This window comes from Schistocerca serialis, chromosome 2 (genome assembly GCF_023864345.2).
Source record: "Schistocerca serialis cubense isolate TAMUIC-IGC-003099 chromosome 2, iqSchSeri2.2, whole genome shotgun sequence".
NCBI classification, from domain to species: domain Eukaryota; kingdom Metazoa; phylum Arthropoda; class Insecta; order Orthoptera; family Acrididae; genus Schistocerca; species Schistocerca serialis.
Window position 1 is genome coordinate 499,699,455 of NC_064639.1, and position 22,402 is coordinate 499,721,856.

A 22,402-nucleotide genomic window follows, 5' to 3' on the forward strand; every position below is an offset into this window, starting at 1 on the left:
TCCAGGAAGGGCAGAGGTCCCAAGTTCCAAGTCTTGGTTCAGTGTACAGCTTTAATCTGCCAGGGAGTTTCATATCAGCGCACACACTGTTGCAGAGTGAAAAATTCAGTTTTCAAGAAAGTAACACTTTTGCACTAAATACGCAGCAAGTTTCTTTGGTTCAAATGGTTCTGAGCACTATGGGACTTAACTTCTGAGGTCATCAGTCCCCTAGAACTTAGAACTACTTAAACCTAACTAACCTAAGGACATCACACACATCCATGCCCGAGGCAGGATTCGAACCTGCGACTGTAGTGGTCCTGCGGTTCCAGACTGTAGCGCCTAGAACCGCTCAGCCACCCCGGCCGGCCAAGTTTCTTTGGAAAAGAAAGTTTGTCTACAAGGAACTTTTTCAAATTTCTTTCAAATTTAGCTTTGCTATGAGACAGGCATTTACCATCATTGGATATATGATCAAAGATTTTTATAGCAGTATTTTTCACCTCTTTTTGGGCTATCATAAAATGAAGAGTCTGACTTATCTCAAAATAGAATGGAAGAATGATTCACATCTGTGCAAAAGAACTGCAGATTACAAATGATTCCCAAGTTACATGGATAAACTGTCATACTACTCCTTAAACATAGCAAAAATTCAGATTTCTGAGGGCAACAAAGAAGCTTATCAATATTGATAAGAACGCTGTTCAGCTACTGCTTCACAGTTGTCTTTCCACTGTAGCTGCTTCCAGCTATTCCATTTAAATAAATTAGCAACACCTCTTTTGTTCTTAAAAGTTTTGTAAATAAATGGCTTAGAACAACTACTAACACAAGAATTGTGCTAAAAGAGAGAATTAAATACAACATCATATTTTCCTCATCTTTAACAATGTCAGGAAAAGATAGATTGCTACTTGACATGTTAAGTTGCAGCCATCCACAACTAAAAGACACTTTCACATTAGCTTTTGGCCACAGCCTTCGTCAGAAAAGGAAACACACACACACACATTCATTCACATAACACACATACACATTCATTCACACAAACAAGCACGTCTCACATACATATGACCACCATCTCCAGCAGCGTGGACCAGGATGCCATTGGAAGAGTGGTTTGATGCAGCTTTACACACTATTCTATCCTGTTCAAGTCTCTTCATATTTGTGTAGCTGCTATGAGCTACACAGCTTTGAACTGGCTTCCTGTATGCAAACACTGTTCTACATCTAGAATGTTTAAGTCTACACTTCCCTCCATTAACAAATTAGGTATTGTTTGATTCCTTAGGCTGTGTCCTAGCAATATATCCCTTCTTTTAGTGAAGTTGTGCCATAAAACCTTTTCCCCCCAATGTGATTCAGTATTCTTTCATTGGTTATCTGACCTACCTATATGATTTTCAATATTTTCTACTTAATCTTTAACTAGTTGTGTGTAATCAAACATTTCCTTTCTTTTACCTTGGTAAGAAGTCTGTATTACAGACACATGTTTTGTTCTCCTCTTTCGTTAGTGTGTATATCTTCTACAGTTTGGTAACTAGCTAGTTTGCTCTTTTAAAAGGCAATGAATGCATGGTAATATGTCCAATATTCATGTAAAGCAATCACTGTACACAGAGAATTGATATGTATCAGCGAAGGACAGGTGCTTATGGAATATTTAAGTAGATATCTAACTAAATTGAAGATGTACTGGCAGGTAGGACCAACAAATTTTCTTCAGTGGGGAGACATTACCGTATTTACTCGAATCTAAGCCGCGCTTTTTTTCTGGTTTTTGTAATTCAAAAAACTGCCTGCGGCTTAGAATCGAGTGTAAAGTAAGTGGAAGTTCTGAAAAATGTTGGTAGGTGCTGCCACAAGTGACTTCTGCCGTTGAATACAGGTAGCGATGCATAGGCATGCTTTGCAGGCACAAAGATAAATACTAGCGCCAAAACCTCCGCGTCAGTAAATAAATTAAAAAAAATAAGGGTGGAAGACGAGCCTTCTTCTCCGCCCCGAGTTTCGATCACTGCATTTTATACATTATCCAATGAAGTAAATACAAATTCCGTATTGTTCATCTTCGAATGTAGCAGCATTTCAATGTACTACGAAAATCCGACTGGCAAGACTGTTTGGGATGTTTGTCAATACGGCCAACCCCACGTTCTGAATTTTTTCCTACCTGTGAGAAGAGATGGTTGCTAAAAGGAACTTTTATGAATTGTGAATCACATACAGTATTCTCTTCGCCATAAGAATAATACGAATATAAACATTTTGCCGTGTATTCTTTCATGTTTGCTGCTATCTCATTTAAATCCTGCCTGCCTAATAAACTACGAAACTAGGGTGAGACAACAGCAAACGCGGAAGAATATACATATCATGTCATGTTTATATTCGTGTTATTCTTATGCCTAATAGTGATACAGTCAGAAATGAAGCACGGCAATTGATTAGATTCTTAAATCTAAGATGACTCTAATTTCTGTGCAGAATGTAATGTACTGAAGAGGCGTCTGCAAAGATTTTCAAACGGAGAAAAATTTTCGCTAAACTCTCGTTCAGAGCGTCTCCTATCAAAAGCAGTCTATTATTTGGTTCTTGTTGATCATTATCAAAGAAAGCAGCAGTGTAAGTAACAACAAATAGCAGTCTCTTGCCGTTGTTTTGCTAATGAAATGACTTCTCTCTTTTTTTATTGTAAGTGGCGGTAGCACGCACGAAAACAAGCCATGCCGCAAGCATGGACAGGCCGTATACACTCATATTAGAATGCGACAAACAATTCATGACACAGTACAGTAATGCATTTTCAGCTTAGAGTGATGTAAACACCTATAACAAAGAGAACGGCACTTACCAGATCAAAGCAAAATAAACAATCAATTCAAACCAGACATGAAAAAGGAAAGGTACCCATATAAATACGGACGGAGTGCGCGACGCATAGCAATGGCTACCCAGTAAAGCTTAACTGCTAAGCTTACGACTCGAACCTACTGTAGCTGTATCGTCATTCATTCGACCTAAATTGTGTCTCATATTACAATGAACCAACTTTGTTTCGATTTGTAGGTGCGGCCTAAAACTTTTCTCTCCCCTTGAATTTCGAGTCTCAAATTTCAGGTGCGGCTTAGATTCGGGAATTTTTTTTTTTCTTGATTTCGAGTCTCATTTTTCAGGTGCATCTTAGATTCGAGTGCGGCTTAGATTCGAGTAAATACGGTATCAGCAGTGGATATCATTCAGAACATCATAAAGAACAAAATGCAGAAAGTTTTACAGGTTATCAGAACCTAATCCAATACATAAGAAAATATAAAGCAAAGTACAAGAAGTGATGTAAAGACTCTGTATTGTTTGAGTGCACCATATGCAATAAATCACTACAGTCCATCACAACAGCCAATATCCTGGCATTATCACTTTATATGAAAATTTTACATAAACTAGTTGTTGTAAAAGGGATTCAAAGCTAAGCTTCATACAATTAAAATTAATTATCAGGAAATGACAACTAAGGGAACTATTTACAAAATTCTTGATGTTCAAGTTTGTGTATTATTCTCCTGCAATGATTCACACATGGAGAAGGCTGAGGAGTCATGAGTTTATACATCATACACTCAGCCAACTTCAGTCAGAGCCATATAGACAAATAAACTGTCTGTACTTTAAAAACAGGATTGCTCTTAAACTTTCTAAAATCACCTTCTGAGAAAAATAATATATTAATTACACATGTATCATATAGAGACTATGAGGATAAAATTAGAAAAATTTGGGCTCCTACAGAGGTGTTCAGGCAGTTGCTCCTCCCATACACCATTTGCAACCAGAGTAGAGAGTGGTTAATGACACTGATGCATAACATTCCCCCCCCCCCCTTCCCCCCAATCCATTGAAGATTACAAAAATGAATGAAAACTGACTATCACTGAAAATTATTTCTTATCAGTGCTGGTTATGTGATACACATACAGTATAATGTTGTCTTGAAATACAGGCTATATTCATTACGACACTGGTAAGCTACACTTTAGAAAAATGGTACATCAGAGGCAGCTGCAAGGGGGTGCATGCAACTATTTTGACAGTATACATCCGCTTCTTATTTAGTGATATGAACTCATCAATATCTGATGTTACAAGCAGTCAGCTTGCATGATAATTACACAAAAAACTTTGCATTAACTGAAAGTTCCTTTATCATATAAAGACATCACTTATAATTTTTATGAGCTTTTATTATGCTTCCAGTCTTCAAACAATGGGGAACACTAATTAGGCCTTAAAGTGGTTTCCTTCTGTCCAACTCCCTTTCAGATCTGTACAATTTGTTTCTTCTTGTTTCAAATGTGCTTTGTGCTCTGGCAAATGTACTATCTTTATTTGTGCATTACAATGGTGTGAAGTTAATGAGACATGTGGTGTGAAGATGTGCAATAGCAAAAGGGAATGTATCATATGGCACACTAGCTAATACATAATTCTACTGTCTGCTACTCTCGAGCACTTTGACTTTGCATTGACCATACCATGTTCATTTTTGTGTTAATGTATGCATGGATAAGATAAGGAATAAATACCACAAATTACATGAGAAGTTCACAAAAACAATGTTCTATGTATATCCATTCGCGAAGAGATAGTCAAAGAGAGAAACAATGCCTCCACATAATGGATGCTCCAGGGTTTCCAGTTGTCAGGGGAGAGAAAGCTGGCACATGAGATGTGGAAAAGAAACAGAAAGCAAAAAATCACCGCAAAGTATTCTCTGTCTCCCTCCGCATAGAGAGTCCCATTTTGATTATTTTGGTATCCTACCAGACACTCTTGTATGTCAGATGAGGAGTTGTTTGCATTTGAGAGATGGAGTGATTGGTGACTTCACTTTACATGGCATGAGTGCCACCTACATTGGTGAGTGCCTCTGGGATCACAGCTTTCCTGTTTTGACCACACAGACTCCTAGGAAAGTTGCATGCTAGCATGATGGCAGATCTTGTTTACTTGACCTATAAACACTTCAATCAGTGTTGTAAATTCTTTGTGCTGCCACACTTACAGTTTCCATGTTTGTCCCGTGACAAGCCTTTGGCCTCTCTGCCCACCAGGGTGTTTTCACAGGCACCACACATCATGGTATGCACTCTCATTCCAAATGTTTTTATTGGATGCTACCATCTCCTTATGCAAGATATAACAGTTGTTGACGAGGACTTGCTCTCCAATATACATTTGTTTTTAGTGATAGTGTTGTATATTATTACCATCTTGGTCCCAGAGGAGGAGCTGCTGAAACAGCAGCAATAACAACAACAATAATTGCAATAGCAGCAACAACAGTTGCAACAGCAGCAGCAGTAACAGCGACAGGGGCAAAAACAGGAGCTCATCCAATTGCTGATCACACGATTGGCGGCACAAGCACCAGCTATGCAGCCTCCCGTGCCGGGCCCATTTGCAGGTTTTTATGAGACCACGGATAGGTGGGAAAATTACCTAGGCAGTTTCAAGCTGTACAGCCAGATAAGGTGCATCACTGGCTGTAGATCAGAGTACTTCATTGCTGTCGAGTCATTAGTTTGTATGAGGTGGTACAGAAATTATGGCCCCTTCTGAGCCGGCCACTGTGGCCGAGCAGTTCTAGGCGCTTCAGGCCGGAACCGAGCTACTGCTGCGGTCGCAGGTTCGAATCTTGCCTCTGGCATGGATGTGTGTGATGTCCCTAGGTTAGTTAGGTTTAAGTAGTTCTAAGTCTAGGGGACTAATGACCTCAGATGTTAAGTCCCATACCCATAGTGCTCAGAGCCATTTGTTAAGTCCCATAGCGCTTAGAGCCATTCGAACCATTTTGAGCCCCTTATGAACTCTGAAAAAGTAGAATTTTCAGAATTGTGTAAATTACTAACACACTACTATGGTCAGCAATATCAAAGTGTCTGAGGCAGCTGTATGTGGAATGGATAGCTGAATTACAGTGGTTAGTATGTATATGTAATTTTGAGGGTACCCAACACAGAATTTGGTATGCAGACTGCCTAATTCATGATGTGATGGTGCAGCTGGTGCTCAACAGAACAGTACAGACTAAAGTGTCAGCACATTTGGATCCAACGTCAGATGAGGTAAGACATATTGCAGAGTCGAAGAATTGATTGCAGCAACACAAAATGTGTTTTCAGATGATTGGGAGGTGGAAAACTTGTCGAGTTACACCAGTGGCTCAGGTCCCCATCAATGGCCATTGAGATTTTAGCAACCATGTAATCAAGGTGGTTGGTCAAGTGTATAAACAGAATGGGTTCTGTGCATCCTGGTGCTGAAACAAAGGTGGGCAATGCCAGAGACTACTGTCAGTCTCTGCTACCAGAGTCACCCACTGAATTCACAAAAGATGCAGAGCACCATCCTTACACAGTGTCAGAGTCACCCCTATCATTATGACAGTCTTACCCAGATTGTTGGTCATTATGTGAGACGAGACAACAACTATATTTCGTTGCAACTTGGTGAGGCTGCCTTATGCCAGGACATTCAGCAGCTGTGTGCAAGAAATGACAGTACCCAGCACTGCAGAAAAACTTTCTCACATTTGCAATAAAGCCCATGAGAACCTTAGCAAGCCTTCAGCCACACCATGTCATGACACACTTGTAGACAGCTGACGGTTGTAAAAAAGTTTCAATGAGATACAGCGACTTCAGCAAGTCTGATCAATTTAGATATTTATCACCTCGTAGGTGGCCCAACTTACACTATCTCTTATAGTGGACAATGGAGTCCCTTTTGGCAATAACTACTAGTTGCAATGACCAGATACAAAAATGTGGAACATCAGCTCATGCTTTTGGTTGTAAATTTACAGTTGACAGAAAATACTTTTGCACTTGATGCTTACAGTATTTCTTGATTTGAACTGTTTGATACAGTAAACCTTGTCTCTCAGGCAGTCCCATTTCAGAACCTGAATGCATTGCTGCAGTCTTCACTAAATTTTTTGTAAGGATCTGGGTAAAGCCACCAATTTTGAGGCCTGTATAACATTGAAACCTTGGGTTGTTCCTAAGTTCTGTCACATCCACCCCATGCAATTTACTAAGTGAGATAAAGTGAAAGCAGAACTTGACAGGCGGCAGAATCTTGGAATGGTGTCACTGGTTTCATCAAGCCAGTGTGCCACCCCCTAGTCGTGATCCAGAAACCTAATGGCAACGTTGGACTTGGTGGCGATTTCAAGGACACTCAACACACCCTGCATACTACACCCCAAGCAGTTGCTAGCTAAGTTGGCCGGCAGTCATTTTTACAAAACTGGCCTCAGAGATACACACTTGCAGTTGCCACTGGATGCTGAGTTTCGACAAATTTTAGTATTAAATATTCCTTGTGCGATTTGGCAACTTACCCATTTGCCATTTGGTGTAGCTTCAGCTCCACAAATATTCGGCTTCAGCTCCACAAATATTCCAAGCATTTACTCGAGCAACTTATCAAAGACTTTCTGCGTTCCAACAATGATTTAGAAGGCATTTGGGTTACTGACACCAAGAGTGAGACAGCATTTGCAAAATCTGTGCGCAGTTTATCAGTGAATTTTAAAGAATGGCCCTTGTTGCATGCTTCAAAAATGTAGTTGGCCTGCCCCTCCTGCCCCCCCCCCCCCTCCAACAGTGCAATACTTGGGGTACATGTTAATTATGATTGGTATATGCCAGAACATATTGTGGCAGTAGAAAATTTGTCAGTTCCTAAGAGTATTAGAGACATACAGTCATTTTTTAAGTAACTATGCAAAATTCATTCCATGGGCTGCTCACTTTTGTCATCCAATAAATAACCATTGTAAGAAATGAGTGGAGTTTGTGTGGATGGAGGCATTCGGTCAGTAATCCAAAACTTGAAGCAGCATCTCTACTCCAATCTGTGTTTGGCCATGTTCACTCCTGGTAAGCCTTTGACTCTGGCCACTGACATGTGTCAATACAGAAATTGCACTATGCACTCTCAGAAAAATCCTGATGGCTTGGAGCAGCTTACTGCAGTCAACTCTAAGATCTTGTTGGCAGCACACAGAAATTATTCATGGATTGAGAAAGAGGGCTCAGGATCATATACAGAGTAAAAAAGTTTCATGTTTTCTTGTACAGCATCTTATTACATGCAATAAGCAACTTATCTCACTATTTGGTCCCCAGCCCAAGCTCCCAGACAGAAAGGCATATTATCTACAGTGGTGGGCTATGTTTCTGAGTAATTATTCCTACGATACTCACTACAGCCCCACCTCACAGCACGCAAATGCGGATCCCTTATCCCTGTGTGTCGACTGTGACAAGCAGGAGCCAATCTGTTTTGTGCTGGACCAGAATCTTCAGGGTACCCTCGATGAATTTCCTTTGACAGTGCGGCACAAAATGGAATCCAGCACCTGACCACATAGTCATTCCATCCATCATCAAACACAAATGTTTAACTGCAGACCAGGATGTTCAAATCAAGACTAAAGAAAATAGTCATGGTGTTACCAGAGAGGATGCCCTGAGTAGTTTTTAGGCATCTTACCAAACAACACCCAGCAACATGTTCCTGTCTGGGAATTTGGTGGCCAGCAGGAGCATTTAAACTCAGATGAGTGTTCCTCGTGCCACTCTGTAGCAATTCTAGACGTGTGGGATATTGCATTGTCATGCTGGTATTGCTCAAGTCCATCGGAATGCACAATGGACATGGGTGGACGAAGGTGATCTGACAGGATGCTTACATATGTGTCATCTGTCAGAGTCGTATCTAGACGTTTCAGAAGTCCCATATCACTCCAACTGCACATGCCCCACACCATTGCAGAGCCTCCACATGCAGTGTCCACGAATTCATGAGATTGTCTCCATACCTGTATACGCCCATCCGCTCAATACAATTTGAAACGAGACTCGTCCGACCAGGCAACATGTTTCCATTCATAAACAGTCCAATGTCGGTTTTGACAGGCCAAAGCAAGGCATAAAGCTTTGTGTCATGCACTCATCAAGGGTACACAAGTGGGCCTTTGGCTCTGAATGCCCATACAGATGATGTTTTGTTGAATGGTTTGCATGCTGACACTTCTTGACGGCCAAGCATTGAAATCTGCAACAATTTGCGGAAGGGTTGCACTTCTGTTAGCAATGTTTGAGGTACACTTGTGAAATGCGTATGGGAAAAGCCCCACTTCATCGCTTCATCGCTACCTCGGAGATGTTGTGTCCTATTGCTTGTGCGCCGACTATGACAGTAACCGATCAAACAACTGCCCCAGACACTTGTTGTCTTATACAGGCGTTGCCAACTGCAGTGCCGTATTCTGCCTGTTTACATATCTCTGTATTTGAATACACAAGCCTATACCAGTTTCTTTGGTGCTTCAGTATATATTACCATAAAAATTTCTGCATTAGTTTAAAAATTAAATGTAATTTACCTCTGGGAATAGAAGCTGCTGGCCCGTGATGTAGGGGATGTATCGATGAAGTGTGGGGTGACAGGAGGTGGTGGAGGAGCGGGCCTCCAGCTGCTGGCAGCAGATGGTGCTGGCTTTGTGTCCCAACCAGAATTCGGTGTGACACCTGTATGCCTCTCCCACGGCTCATGTTCTCTTTCCCAGGTTGCTGTCTCCCAGCCACTCATGCCTATACCTTTCTCCCAAGCTGCCTTATCAGCCATTGCATTTGCACTTGGCCTATCCCATCCATTCGTGGTAGGTAGTTTTTCCTCTATGCGGTTTGGAGTTGTTTTTTCCATCCGTTCTACCTGCAGAAGATGTAACAGATTCATAGATTCCCTAGGAATAATGTATTTAGAACTGTAAAATAAAATGTACAACTTTGGCTTTTAAAAAATGGTAATTAATGTTTTTATGGTTTCACATGGAATTCCAACTTCAGTTCCTCAAGAAACTGAAGTACCGTATTTACTCGAATCTAAGCCGCACTTTTTTTCCGATTTTTGTAACCCAAGAAACCTCCTGCGGCTTAGAATCGAGTGCAAAGCAAGCGAAGTTCAGAAAAATGTTGGTAGGTGCAGCTACAACTATAACTTCTGCTGTCGAATATATGTAGCGCTACACAGGTATGCTGTGTAGGCACAAAGATAAATACTTTCACCAAAACCTCTGCGTCAGTAAATAAATTTAAAAAAAAAAGAAAGGTGGAAAACGAGCTTTTTTTTTTTTTCTCCGCGCCGAGTTTAGTTTCGACCACTGCATTTTCATACATTATCCAATGAAGTAAATACAAATTCTGTATTGTTCATCTTCGAATGTAGCAGAATTTCAATTTACTACGAAAATCCGACTGGCAAGACTGTTTAGGATGTTTGTCAATATGGCCAACTCTACGTTCTGAATTTTTTCCTACCAGTGAGAAGAGATGGCTGCTAATAGGAACCTGATGAAATGTGAATCACATGTAGTATTCTCTTCACCATAAGAATAATCGAATATAAACATTTTGCCATGTATTCTTTCGCGTTTGCTGCTATCTCATTTAAATCCTGTCTGCCTAATAAACTACGAAACTAGAGTGAGACAACAGCAAACGCGGAAGAATATACGTATCGTGTCATGTTTATATTCGTATTATTCTTATGCCTAATATGACACAGTCAGAAATGAAGCACGGCAACTGACTAGATTTTTAAATCTAAGATGACTCTAATTTCTATGCAGAATTTGATGTACTAAAGAAGCGGCCGCAAAGATTTTCAAACGGAGAAAAATTTTCGCCGAACTCTCGTTCAGAACATGTTCTATCATACGCAGTCTATTATTTGGTTCTTGTTGATCATTATCAAAGAAAGCAGCAGTGTAAGTAACAACAAATAGCAGTCTCTTGCCATTGTTTCGCTAATGAGACGATTCCTCTCTTTTTAAGTGGCGGTAGCGCGCACAAAAGCAAGCCGTGCCGCGAGCGGCGACAGGCCGTAAACACGCACTATCAGAATGCGACAAACAATGCATGACACAGTACAGTAATGCATTTTCATCTTAGGATGATGTGAACACCTATAACAAAGAAAACGGCACTTATCAGATCAAAGCAAAATAAGCAATCGATTCAAACCAGACAGAGCACGTGAAAAAGGAAGGGTACTCGTATAAATACGGACGGAGCGCCTGACGCATAGCAATGGCTGCCTGGTAAAGCTTAACTGCTAAGCTTACGACTCAAACCAAACTACTGTCGCTGTATCGTCATTCATTCGACGTAAATTGTGTCTCATATTACAATGGACCAACTTTGTTTCAATTTGGAGGTGCGGCCTAAAACTTTTCTCTCCCCTTGAATTTCGAGTCGCAAATTTCAGGTGCGGCTTAGATTTGGGAAATTTTTTTTTCCTTTATTTCGAGTCTCATTTTTTAGGTGCGGCTTAGATTCGAGTAAATACGGTAAGTGTTGTATTCTATGTTTACAATTGATTGATTAATTTTATAATACAGAGGAACAAAAAAAATATTGGAAGCAAATATTTTGTCAAAAGATTATTTACACTTAAGCAGACAATGTAATTATTCAATGTAAACTGATGAGACAAACTCAATGGAAATATGAGGGTCATTTAATAATTAAAGAGACAAATTGGTCTGGGGAAAAAACTGTTAGTAGGGCAAGTTTGGTACTTTTATGACTTTAAATTGGCATCACTGGGATGATCCCTGCTCAGCTGATATATCAACATTGTTTTGTTTATAACCTCAAAAACACATTTCAAGATGGCGAGTCCACTTGAAATGTCCACATTTGTTAACAACGTTCTATTATTTGTTTTTTACTTGCTGAAGGTGAGAAACCAGTGAATATACACTGTAGAATGTCCAAAGTTGATGGTGAAGGTGATTGTATGAATCGTGCAAATTTTTACAAGTGGGTAGAGCAGTTCAAAAATGGTCGCGACTCAGTGACTGACGAATATCGTTCTGGCTGACCAGTTGCAGTTTCAACTCCCTCACTTGAAAATTGAATTGATGACATTATTAGTGTCGACCATCGTGTGACTGTGGAAATGATAGTTGATAAAGTTCAAGTTACTACTGGTACAGTTCATAAACATTATCTGTAACAATCTGAAGCACCGTAAAACGTGCAAGATGGGTTCCAAAGGAGGTGATGCGGCTACACAAGGAAACAAGGCTCAGAGTGTGCTCAGAGCTAACAAAACATTATAAAAGAGAAGGTGAGCACTTACTCAACAAAATTTTAACTTGTGATGAAACTTGGGTTCACTGTTATGAGCCAGAATCAAAAAAGACACAAGCATAGAGTGGAAGCACAATAACTCACCTGTCCAGAAAAAAATCAAAACCCAAGCATCAGCAGGAAAAGTCATGTTGTCAGGGGTTTGGGATACTGAAGGTCCAGTTTTTCATGATTATCTCGAAGAGCAGCAAACAAAGAACAGCCAATATTGCTCAGATTTGCTTTTAAACAAGCTGAAGCCAGTCATGAGAGGGAGACATTGTGGATCTCAGAGGAGAAGTGTGATTCTTCAGCAAGACAACCCACATCCTCATGTAGCTCAACTAACCCAAAAAACCATTGACAAAACGGGCTATGAAGTACTGCCTCAACCCCTTACAGTCATGATTTAGCACCTAGTGATTTCCATTTGTTTGGTGCACTGAAGGAGGCATTACATGGGAAAAGGTTCCAGGACAATGAGGACATAAACAAGTTTGTGGGAAATATCAAGATAAAAGCTTGTAACCTGTTGGAACAAGTGCATAAATGTTCAAGGGGATTATATTGAGAAGTAGAAAAAGTATTGTTTTGTAAAAATAAACACTTTTTTCTCGAGGCCAATTTGTCTCTTTAATTATTGAATGACCCTCACATAATTGAACTTGGGACAAAAAGTACACTATGCAAACATTTACATAACATTCCTGTCTCAATTTTTCAATTCAAGAATGTTAGGAGAGAATTATACAATTGTCTATGATAACAAGTTTTGGATCTAAAGAGGCTCTTCAGAGACTGTACCAACTGCTTAAACCATTCTGCTAAAGATGTGCTTATGATATAAAAAAGAAGACAGTCAATGCTCCGTACAGAGAGATTGGGGATAGTTGGCGGAATTGACTTAAAAGTAGTGGTCTATCCTTATATACACATTATATTCCCTCTTGAATTTTCTATCAATGTAAAACTGTGTCTGAATATGAAAAGAGGTGGTACCTGGCTCCGGACAATATTTGTTTGTTGTACATCTGATCGTTCTTCCTTGCTAACACCTCGAATGTCTGCAATGGAGTCAACAGAGTCCCACCGACCGGCTAGAAGAAAATCAGAGTGGCAATGAAACAGAACACATATTTTAAATTCTATTCAAAGTTGAAATGTACAGTTTATTAATAAGCAAAGGTGTATTTCTGACAAATGAATAAATATCTAGTTTTGAAAGCAGACTGTAAGATATATGAACAAGATTTAAAATGAAACAGGAAATGAAAGATGCACCAGTTATTTTCTTCTGAACAAGTTACAGGAATTTAATACTCTATGAATCATGCACAAAGGAGAACAACACATACAAGAAACTGGTGCTAAAAACCAATTATGAGCCTGTTGCCACAAGTACGTTAACCACGGATGATAAGCCCTCCACTGTCCTCTAAACAGAGATAAAAAGCCAAAGTATTTTATTGTATAAGTCGCTCATTCTGTCAGACCCATGGTATTCAACATTAACTTGCTAAAAATACATAACTTAAATTTCCAATATATTGTACTGTAATAGTTAGCACAACTCACTCAGTTGCTGCTCTAGCATGTGTCGGCGATTATCTTCTAACTTCCTCACTGGACGAGCATCTTCTCGCTTAGCAGGAAGAACAGCTGGCTTCTCTGGTTTGTTACTTGCCCTGCACAGATATTGAAAAGGGCATACAATATGTGTACTAAAACACATTTTCAGTCTTATTTTTCATAATAAATACAGCATTCTAGTGTGTTTCAAAATCTAATATGTACGAGCAATAAATTTTAGAAAGTTAAAGGAATTAATGAGTCAGTTGAGAAAACATATTCTATGAAATGGAAATAATCTGTGCTACTTATAATGCTACATATCACCTGCTTAATGATCTCATCATCGAAGGACTATAAATATCATAAAAGGTCTGGCATCGGTGGCAAGAGACAGTGGTCGTGCGTGTGTGTAAGTTGTGTTTGTGTGAATGTGTTTGTTTTTTTCTATGTTAGAAGGAGGCCTTTATGGCAAGATCCCACATTTAACAGACTTTTTGTTGTACTTGTCTGCAACTCAGCATCTCCTCTATAAGGTGAGTCGTGATCCATCCTTTTTGTAATATTGTCATTTTAAAAGGAAGAGTTACTTAAAAAGTATTTGGTGCACACTAATGTAATATTACACAGAAAACTGTGAATGTTGCAGGCTTTTTCTATTGCAACACAGCTTGTAGTTACATCTATGGTGCCTTCATTTCAGTTAAGACCATCGTTACATAATATAGGCAAAAGTACACAATAAGATGAAACTCTAAATCGATGATATTGTGTGATCTTTCCTTTCACATGTTTTACATGATGGTCTCACAAGTGGAAAATTTTCTTCTCCTATTTTAAACTAGGATTTTAGTGGACAAGAGTGAGATATTTATTTGTTTTAAGTGCTTTCCACTTATATGACATTTTAATCCTTTGGATGATTTCTTGTTTTCTACATGCTTTATTGTTGTAATTTTTATTTAGTTTAACAATCTGCTATCAACTGAGGGCACACATTTTCCATACAATACACTGATTTTAAACCTGACATTTTGTCATACACTATTTTTAAAATATTTGATCCCAGCATCATTGATCAACCTCTCACATTTCTGTGGCATTTTCTCTGTGATACATGGTAGTATGATGTTTATCTTCATCAACTGTCCATCATGAACACACAACATATTCACTGGAGAGTAAACAATAACTTGTGGAGTTACACTGTACTGATTAAAGCACTGTAGAACGTAAAAAATAAAATGAAATAAATAAAACTGTATGAACACTTGGCAATGGCTACTTGCATATAACTCATCATTTTCAGTGTATTGCACTGCTATAATCCAACACAAAAAGCCACAGTGGTCAAGCTATCCCAATCGCTACCACGAGTTGTTCCATTACACTGCACTTTAGTTACTTCATGGAAACTCTGCACTTGCACTTTAATGATGAATAATCGAAGAATGTACCATATCATAGCAACTTCTATTTTGAGAAATACAACTATGTAAGTGCTGCATACGCTAACATATACCATTTTAAGCAAATGTTTAGCTTCCTGCCAAATAATGCCTCATTTATGTTCCTTACAAATTGCCTGGTCATAACTATATGTTACACAGTATTGTTTTTTCAGTGACTTGCTTCTGTAAATTTTTAAACACTGATTGTACACAAGTGTAGAGTTTTATAGAGAAATGACTGATGGCTGGTGTCATAACACATGTCCTGTAACCATGCCCCTTCTTCTTGCCAGTGTTTTCCATTTGTTTCTTATCAGTCCACCTAATTTTCGACATTCTTCTGCAGCAACACATCTCAAATGCTCAGATTCTCTTCCGCTCCAGTTTTCTCAATGTCCATGATTCACTACCACACAATGCTATGCACCTAACGTACATTCTCAGAAATTTCTTCCTCAAATCAAGACCTATGTTTGAAACCAGTAGATTTCTCTTGGCAAGGAATGCCCTCTCTGTCTGCGCTACTTGTGCAGACCTAAAGCATCGACTGCACACTAAGTAGCACAGCATTGCAAAATGGCATCAAGAAGATGCCAACCTACATGCCAATGGAAAGAGCACCGCAGCGCCACATCTCCAGGAAGACAAGAGTTCAGCACCCCTATCAATGCTGATTTAATTAATCGCCCATCACTGGTCGGCCGAGTTTGGCTGTAGGCTTTAAGAGCATCAGGACGAAGTAATTGGAGGACGTTACTTAGCCTGCTTCTGTGAGTAGTAATAGAGAGTAGAGTCCTTGTACGTAAGAGGCACAAGGTTAAAGAGAAGTTAAGTTTATTGTCTTTTTAGACATAAAGAGTTATATTAATCTTCAAGTGTTTTGTACAGATGATTTGGATTCCTACAACTGGCCATCGCAACGTCCCTCCTTCCATGTTTGTGTCCGAACTGACTCCTACAGTAGCCAACACAACATTAGTCTGCTTTTTATGTCCTCCTTGCTCTGCAGTATCCACATCCTCATTGAACTTAAAATGTGTCTCATCATTCGTCAGTACTTCAGTATCCCACTTCCTTCCACACTGATTCATCCAAACGATTCTTTTGAACTTCAGTCTACTCTTCATCATTACTAAATTGTAATTTGAATCTGTATCCACTCCTGCATACGCTTTATAATCCAGTGTCTAATTTTGGAATCTTTGTTTGACCAAGATGTAACCCAGCTGGAATGTTCCCGTGTCTCTGAGTCTTCCTCCTCTTGTCATTACTGAAGAGAGTTTTCATTATTATATAGTGAAATTTACCGTAGTCTTTCTCTTCTCTCATTCCTACTGCCAAGTCCATATTATCCCATGACCCTTTCTTCTATTCCTTCCCCTACAACCAGGTTCCAATCCCCCACAGTTATTAGATTTTCATCTCCCTTTGCATACTGAATTTATGTTCAGGATCCTCACAAACTTTTTCTTTCTCTTCATCTTCTGTTTGCGATGTTGGCGCATCTAAGTGAACTATTGTTGTCAGAATTGGTTTGCTGTCGAATCTGATCATTACAACTCTATCATTCAACTGTTCACAGTAGCCCACACTTTGTCCTACTTTCCTATTCAAAATGAATCCCATGCCTGATTTACCATTTCTGCTGCTGTTGATATTACCCTGTAATAGTCTGACCAGAAATCCTTATCATATTTCCATTTCACTTCACTGGTCCCCACTATATCTAGACTGAATCTTTGAGATTTCCCTTTTCAAATTTTCCAAGCTTTCCTACTAAATTCACCATCTTACATTCCACACTCATACTCGTAGAATGTTCCCTTTCTTTGGTTATTCCATCTTCTTCTTATGGTCACCTCCCCCTTGGCAGTACCCTCCTAGAGATCCAAATTGGGGGCTCATCCAGAATCTTTTGCCAATGAAGAGATCATTATGACATTATGACACTTTCTCAATCACAGGCCACATGGCCCATTGATATACATTATGTGTCTTTAATGCAGTAGTCTCCATTGTCTTCTGCATCCTCATGCTGTTGATCAACACTGATTCTTCCACCTTTTAGTGGCAGTATCCCACATTAAGAGCAAGAGAGTGCCCTGAACCTCTGTTTGCCCCTCCACCCTCTCTGACAAGGCCATTGGCATTTCCAGGTTAACTTCTTATGCAGGAAGCCTTTGGCTGCCATTGCTGATGACTTTTATTAAAAATTTATCAGTGGATTGGTTCAATTTTGGGACCCATGACACTTTGATTAGTAGTCAAAGATGCTACCTCTAGACCACAGGCTTTCTATTGAAAGCATCTGTCATGCTGTTATAAGTTAAACTGTTACCTACAACATGAAGCAGTGACTCTTATACTCTTCAGCAGTAACCTTTCCCTCTGACATAAAACAGAAACAGTCATTTGATAAGTTAAGCAAGCGTATTTACCTGATACTATGATTTGCTGTCACCATTTCCAATTTTGATCGCATTTCACTGCTGATGCGGAGCTTTCCTATACTTCCTGGAGCTGGACGTGAAGCACCAACTTCAAATGCCCTGCAAACACATGTGCAAATGCTGATTAGGCACAAGACAAACAGTAGTAAGGGGAGGGATCATGTCTTCAAGGCACACACCAATTGTTAATGAGCTAAACCTGGTTATTTTATGATAGCCTGTACCATTGTGAAGGTGTGACTGCAGTAAATAACCAAGTTCAATGAGTAATAATTGCTGTAAATAAAATAAACCTGGATTTAGCAGCACCAAAGACACAATGGAAAGATAAGTAACCTTTCACTGTATAGAGCATGTGCTGGACAGAAGATAGGTGCATAAACAAGAACTGGAACATACTAAGTTGGCTTACAATTATTTGTTTTACTTCTGAGTAAGCACACATGAAAGTATATAGTTCTGGCACTGTGGCCCTATAGTTCATGCCAGGTCATGTGCACAATTATTTAACTGTTTATATATCTATCCTTTGAAGAAGGATAGAAGCTTGTAACCTGAGATAACGTGCTCTAGTAAATTATGAGACAGAATTGTTGGCCAGTACTCACCTTTGGCTAGACCCTTGCCCCCACTACAGCTTGTCCCAGGGTCTGAGTGAGCTGTCCTCCTTTTTTTAACCTTTCCCAACCTAGCCTCCCCCCCCCCCCCCCCCCAAAGGAATTGCTAGTTTCAAAATGTGAGATAGTATCATGACAAAGTAGGTGACCATTCCTTCTAAACTTTTGAAACCATTTTGTGAATGTGGTGAATAATCGATTACCGAGTCACTTTTCATACCATAAGTTCCTAACTGTCCCTCTTTGGCTTTCTTAAACAATACTAAACAGAGAAGGCCATATATAACCTCACAAACAAGATACTGGCATAGCTGAACACCAACAGTAACCAACTGGTATATTCTATTACATTTCTGAGTCTTGTATAGACCATGGTATTCTCACATATGAATAGAATCATATCTTGATAACAGGAAGCAGCAAATCATAATGTTAGACTGTACCATGCAAATAAAATTAAACTTGGAAAGGGAAAAAAATTAATTTGGTGACTTTCCAAGGTCCAGTATTGAGTTTACTTGTATTGCTAATTAACAAAAATTACCTACTAATGACTTTAAATGAAGCTGCCCTAAGTGAAGCACATCAGGCACAGCCCAAACAATGAATGGACACACCTACAGCCCAAGTTGTTCGCTTCAGAGCATCAAATATGAAAAGCAAAGGAAATCTTACAATTCTGAGCATTTCTCATTACTCTGGGGCACATATTCTAATGTAGAAATTAATCCTGCAACAAGAAGCAATAAAGGAAGGAAGAAAAGATATACAGTGAGTGAGAATTTAAAAGATCCTGTTTGATGTACATAGCTGACTCCCTAGAGGACATTCCAGCCTGCAGTATAGTACAACTTCTGCTTATTACATTAAAACAATCATTTTGAGGATTCCATGCAAAGTGGGCTTTGTAGCGTTTCTGTCACAGTGTTACATATCCTGAGAGAAGTTTTACCACAGTCAACACTGTAAGTCAATCAAGTGATCACTAACCAATATCCAGACAAGAATCTGCTGTGTTGTTTCTTCTTATTTTTCCTGTTCAGCATCAACAGGCCTCAGGTAAGTAACAGGACAAGAGTAAGGAAAAACAATGTTTGGAAATCGAAAGTAAATCCAACAAACTGGCAACCGAAAATCCCTTTTCTCTGAAACATGGGGGTAATGTGTAGGAGTGATTATAAGGAATAAGGAAATGAATATACATTTTTGGTACTGAAATGTGAAGGAGAAGATCAAACCCCTGAAAAAGCAATTTTTTTAATGTTACACTACACATTAATAAACAGAATCATTAAGGCAAAATAGAAAAGGAGGGGAGGGACAAAAACAAAGCATACAAATCATAGGAGATGTAGAGAAATAAAGTAATCATCAACAAATTCCCTTTAATTTTCTCTGCTCATTCATCGTGAGCTTCTTTATACAGTATCACTGAATTTTTATTTACTTTTTTATACTGACAGAAATGGAAAGCACTCAGCATGAATGCCTTCACTGAGCAATTTGAAACAGATGTTCCACTGAAACTTCCTGGCAGATTAAAACTGTGTGTCAGAGAGGGCCTCAAATCCCAGATCTTTGCCTTTCACAGGCAAGTGCTATGCCACCTAAGCTACCTGAGCATGACTCCCAAATCTCCTACCTTCCAAACTTGACAGAAATTCAACTGCGTACCTTGTGGGACTAGCACTCCCGGAAGAAAGGATACTGTGAAGGCATGGCATAAGCCACAGCTTTGGTGATTGTTTCCAGAACAAAATTTTCACCCTGCAGTGGAGTGTGTGCTGATATGAAACTTCCTGGCAGAATAAAACTTTGTCCTGGACCGGGACTCGAATCCAAGAACTTTGCCTTTGCGGGTAAGTGCTCTACCAATTGAGCTACCCGATTATGGCTTACGTCGCATCCTCACAGTGTTTCTTCCGCCAGTACCACATCTCCTACCTTTATATCAGCACACACTCCACTTCAGAGTGAAAATTTCATTGGAAACAATCCCCCAGCTGCAGCTACGCCATGTCTCAACAATATTCTTTCTTCCAACAGTGCTAGTCCTGCAAGGTATGCAACAGAATTTGTGAAGTTCGGGAGACCTGTAGGAGATGAAGTATTGGCAGAAGTCGAGCTGTGAAAACAGGTTGTGAGTCATGTTCGGGTAGCTCAGTTGGTAGAGCACTTTCCTGTGAAAGGCAAAGCTCCTGGGTTGGAGTCTCAATCTGGCACACATTTTAGTCCCAGTCCAGCACACAGTTTTAATCTGCTAGTAAGTTTTATATTAGCACACACTCCGCTGCAGAATGAAAATGACGTTCTGACACTCCTACATTTTTATACCTGTGGTATATAGCAACTAAAATTTCATCTTATTGGGATTTTATTTTCAGTACAGAAAATGTCATTGACAAAGATGAAGATTGGTATGCATACATGGTGGCTATCGTGTCTGTCTAACGTTACTGGAACTTTCCAGATGGAGATTGCAACACAGCTTGCCCGCAAAATGTGCACATCCAGCTTGTCACCATCTTTTAAGCTTTGATAAAGACGGAATCATTGACATAATGAACAAAGGAGTGGCCCACTGACAGCTGGTGGTAGTGTAATGACTGCAGAAAGAGTGGTGATGAGATGAACCTATGACGATGCTACAAAACAATTGTAGGAATGTTCGAGTGGCTATGACAAATGTATGGATAACAACAGCTAAATTTCAGCAGAGATCTCAGACGGAGTGTCACCATGAGCCACTGGGAATGTTGCTGGAAGGTGGGTTAAGATCACAAAATTTTCAAGTGTCAGTTACCACTGATACCATACTGCAGACTTGTGTAGTGTAGAGCCAGAGTTAACTGGGACATTGAGTAGCATTATGTGGTGTTCTGCGATGAGTCCTGCTGGTATTTGTGCCGATAAGATTGACACCAACATATCTGTAGGTGATGCGGTGAAAGGGCACAAGAAGCAGGGATTTTCAATGTGCAAACCTCCCCAATTTCTGGTGTCAGGGTGTAGGGAGCTACTTGATATGATAACAGGATTGATTTGGTAATGGTTGAAGCTATTATTAATGCTCGCTAGTACGTGGCACAAATGGTAAACTATGTTGTCACACACTTCATGACCAAGGTAGTAGATGGCATATTCCAACAGAATAGTATAATTTCACAGGAATGTACAGATCATTGACTGGAATATAAGTCCCCTATTTGTCATACATACAGCATGTCTGCAATGTAATGGGAAGATATATACTTTCATAACAGCATCCAATATGCAGTCTTCATGAACTGATATGAAATGAGTTCCAGGCATGGGAAGAATTTCCTTAAGATGACACCTGGAAGCTGTTTGCTTCCTTGCCACAACAAATACAAAAATGTATTCATGTCTATGAGAACCAAACCTCATGCTCAATGATGATGGACATCCATTCCAAATGGAATGAAATTTTAATAATTTTATACCTGTTACTTGATGAACATCTCATATAAATCTTGAAAAAATTGGACTGGTGTCATACGGTGTAACACTTCCCATTTTCATCTGCATATTTACAAAATCAACTGGTTTTTGAGTGTGGCAGTAAAGAGCCTATTGACAATATACATGTCACTTTTAATTTAAAAAAATATCTTCAATGGGTATATTGTATCATTACTGCAGATGATGTGGAATCAGGATGAGAGACGGATGGAGGTGGTTGTAGAATGGTTGCCAGTGGACAGAAAAGTGTACTACTATTACCACTCTTTTCCTACTTCGAAATAATAAATGACTGAAAAGATAAGTAAGTGTCATGTGGTTCCCAACTTGATGCCAATCACTCAGTCTAATGCCATTTAGTAAACCTCATTCCCAATGTTTTCATTCCACAAAATATTTGAAGTCATCATGTCCATGTCAGTAGATAGCAATGCTAACCATCATGCCATCTCTGTAGCTCAATGGACACAGTAGATGGCTGCCAGGTAAAGAACCCAGGTTTGATTCCTGGTACTGCCAAGGATTTTTCCTTGGTGGTAGGACTGGCATGAGATGCACTCAGCCTCATGATGCCAACTGAGGAGCTACACGAATGAGAAGCAGTGGCTCCACAGTCTCAAAAGTTGTGAAAA

General features: G+C 39.5%; 1 protein-coding gene across 1 annotated transcript in view; it reads right to left on the minus strand.

Moving 5' to 3' along the window:
• Positions 1-22,402, minus strand: part of LOC126457445 (unconventional myosin-XV) — a 945,978-nt gene that overhangs the window by 230,645 nt on the left and 692,931 nt on the right. Inside the window, exons 39-42 of the mRNA XM_050093727.1 lie at positions 17,659-17,769; positions 13,776-13,885; positions 13,200-13,297; positions 9,449-9,777 (exon numbers count right to left, since the gene is read on the minus strand). Coding sequence (XP_049949684.1) covers positions 9,449-9,777; positions 13,200-13,297; positions 13,776-13,885; positions 17,659-17,769 — 648 coding nt within the window. The remainder of the gene's footprint in view (positions 1-9,448; positions 9,778-13,199; positions 13,298-13,775; positions 13,886-17,658; positions 17,770-22,402) is intronic.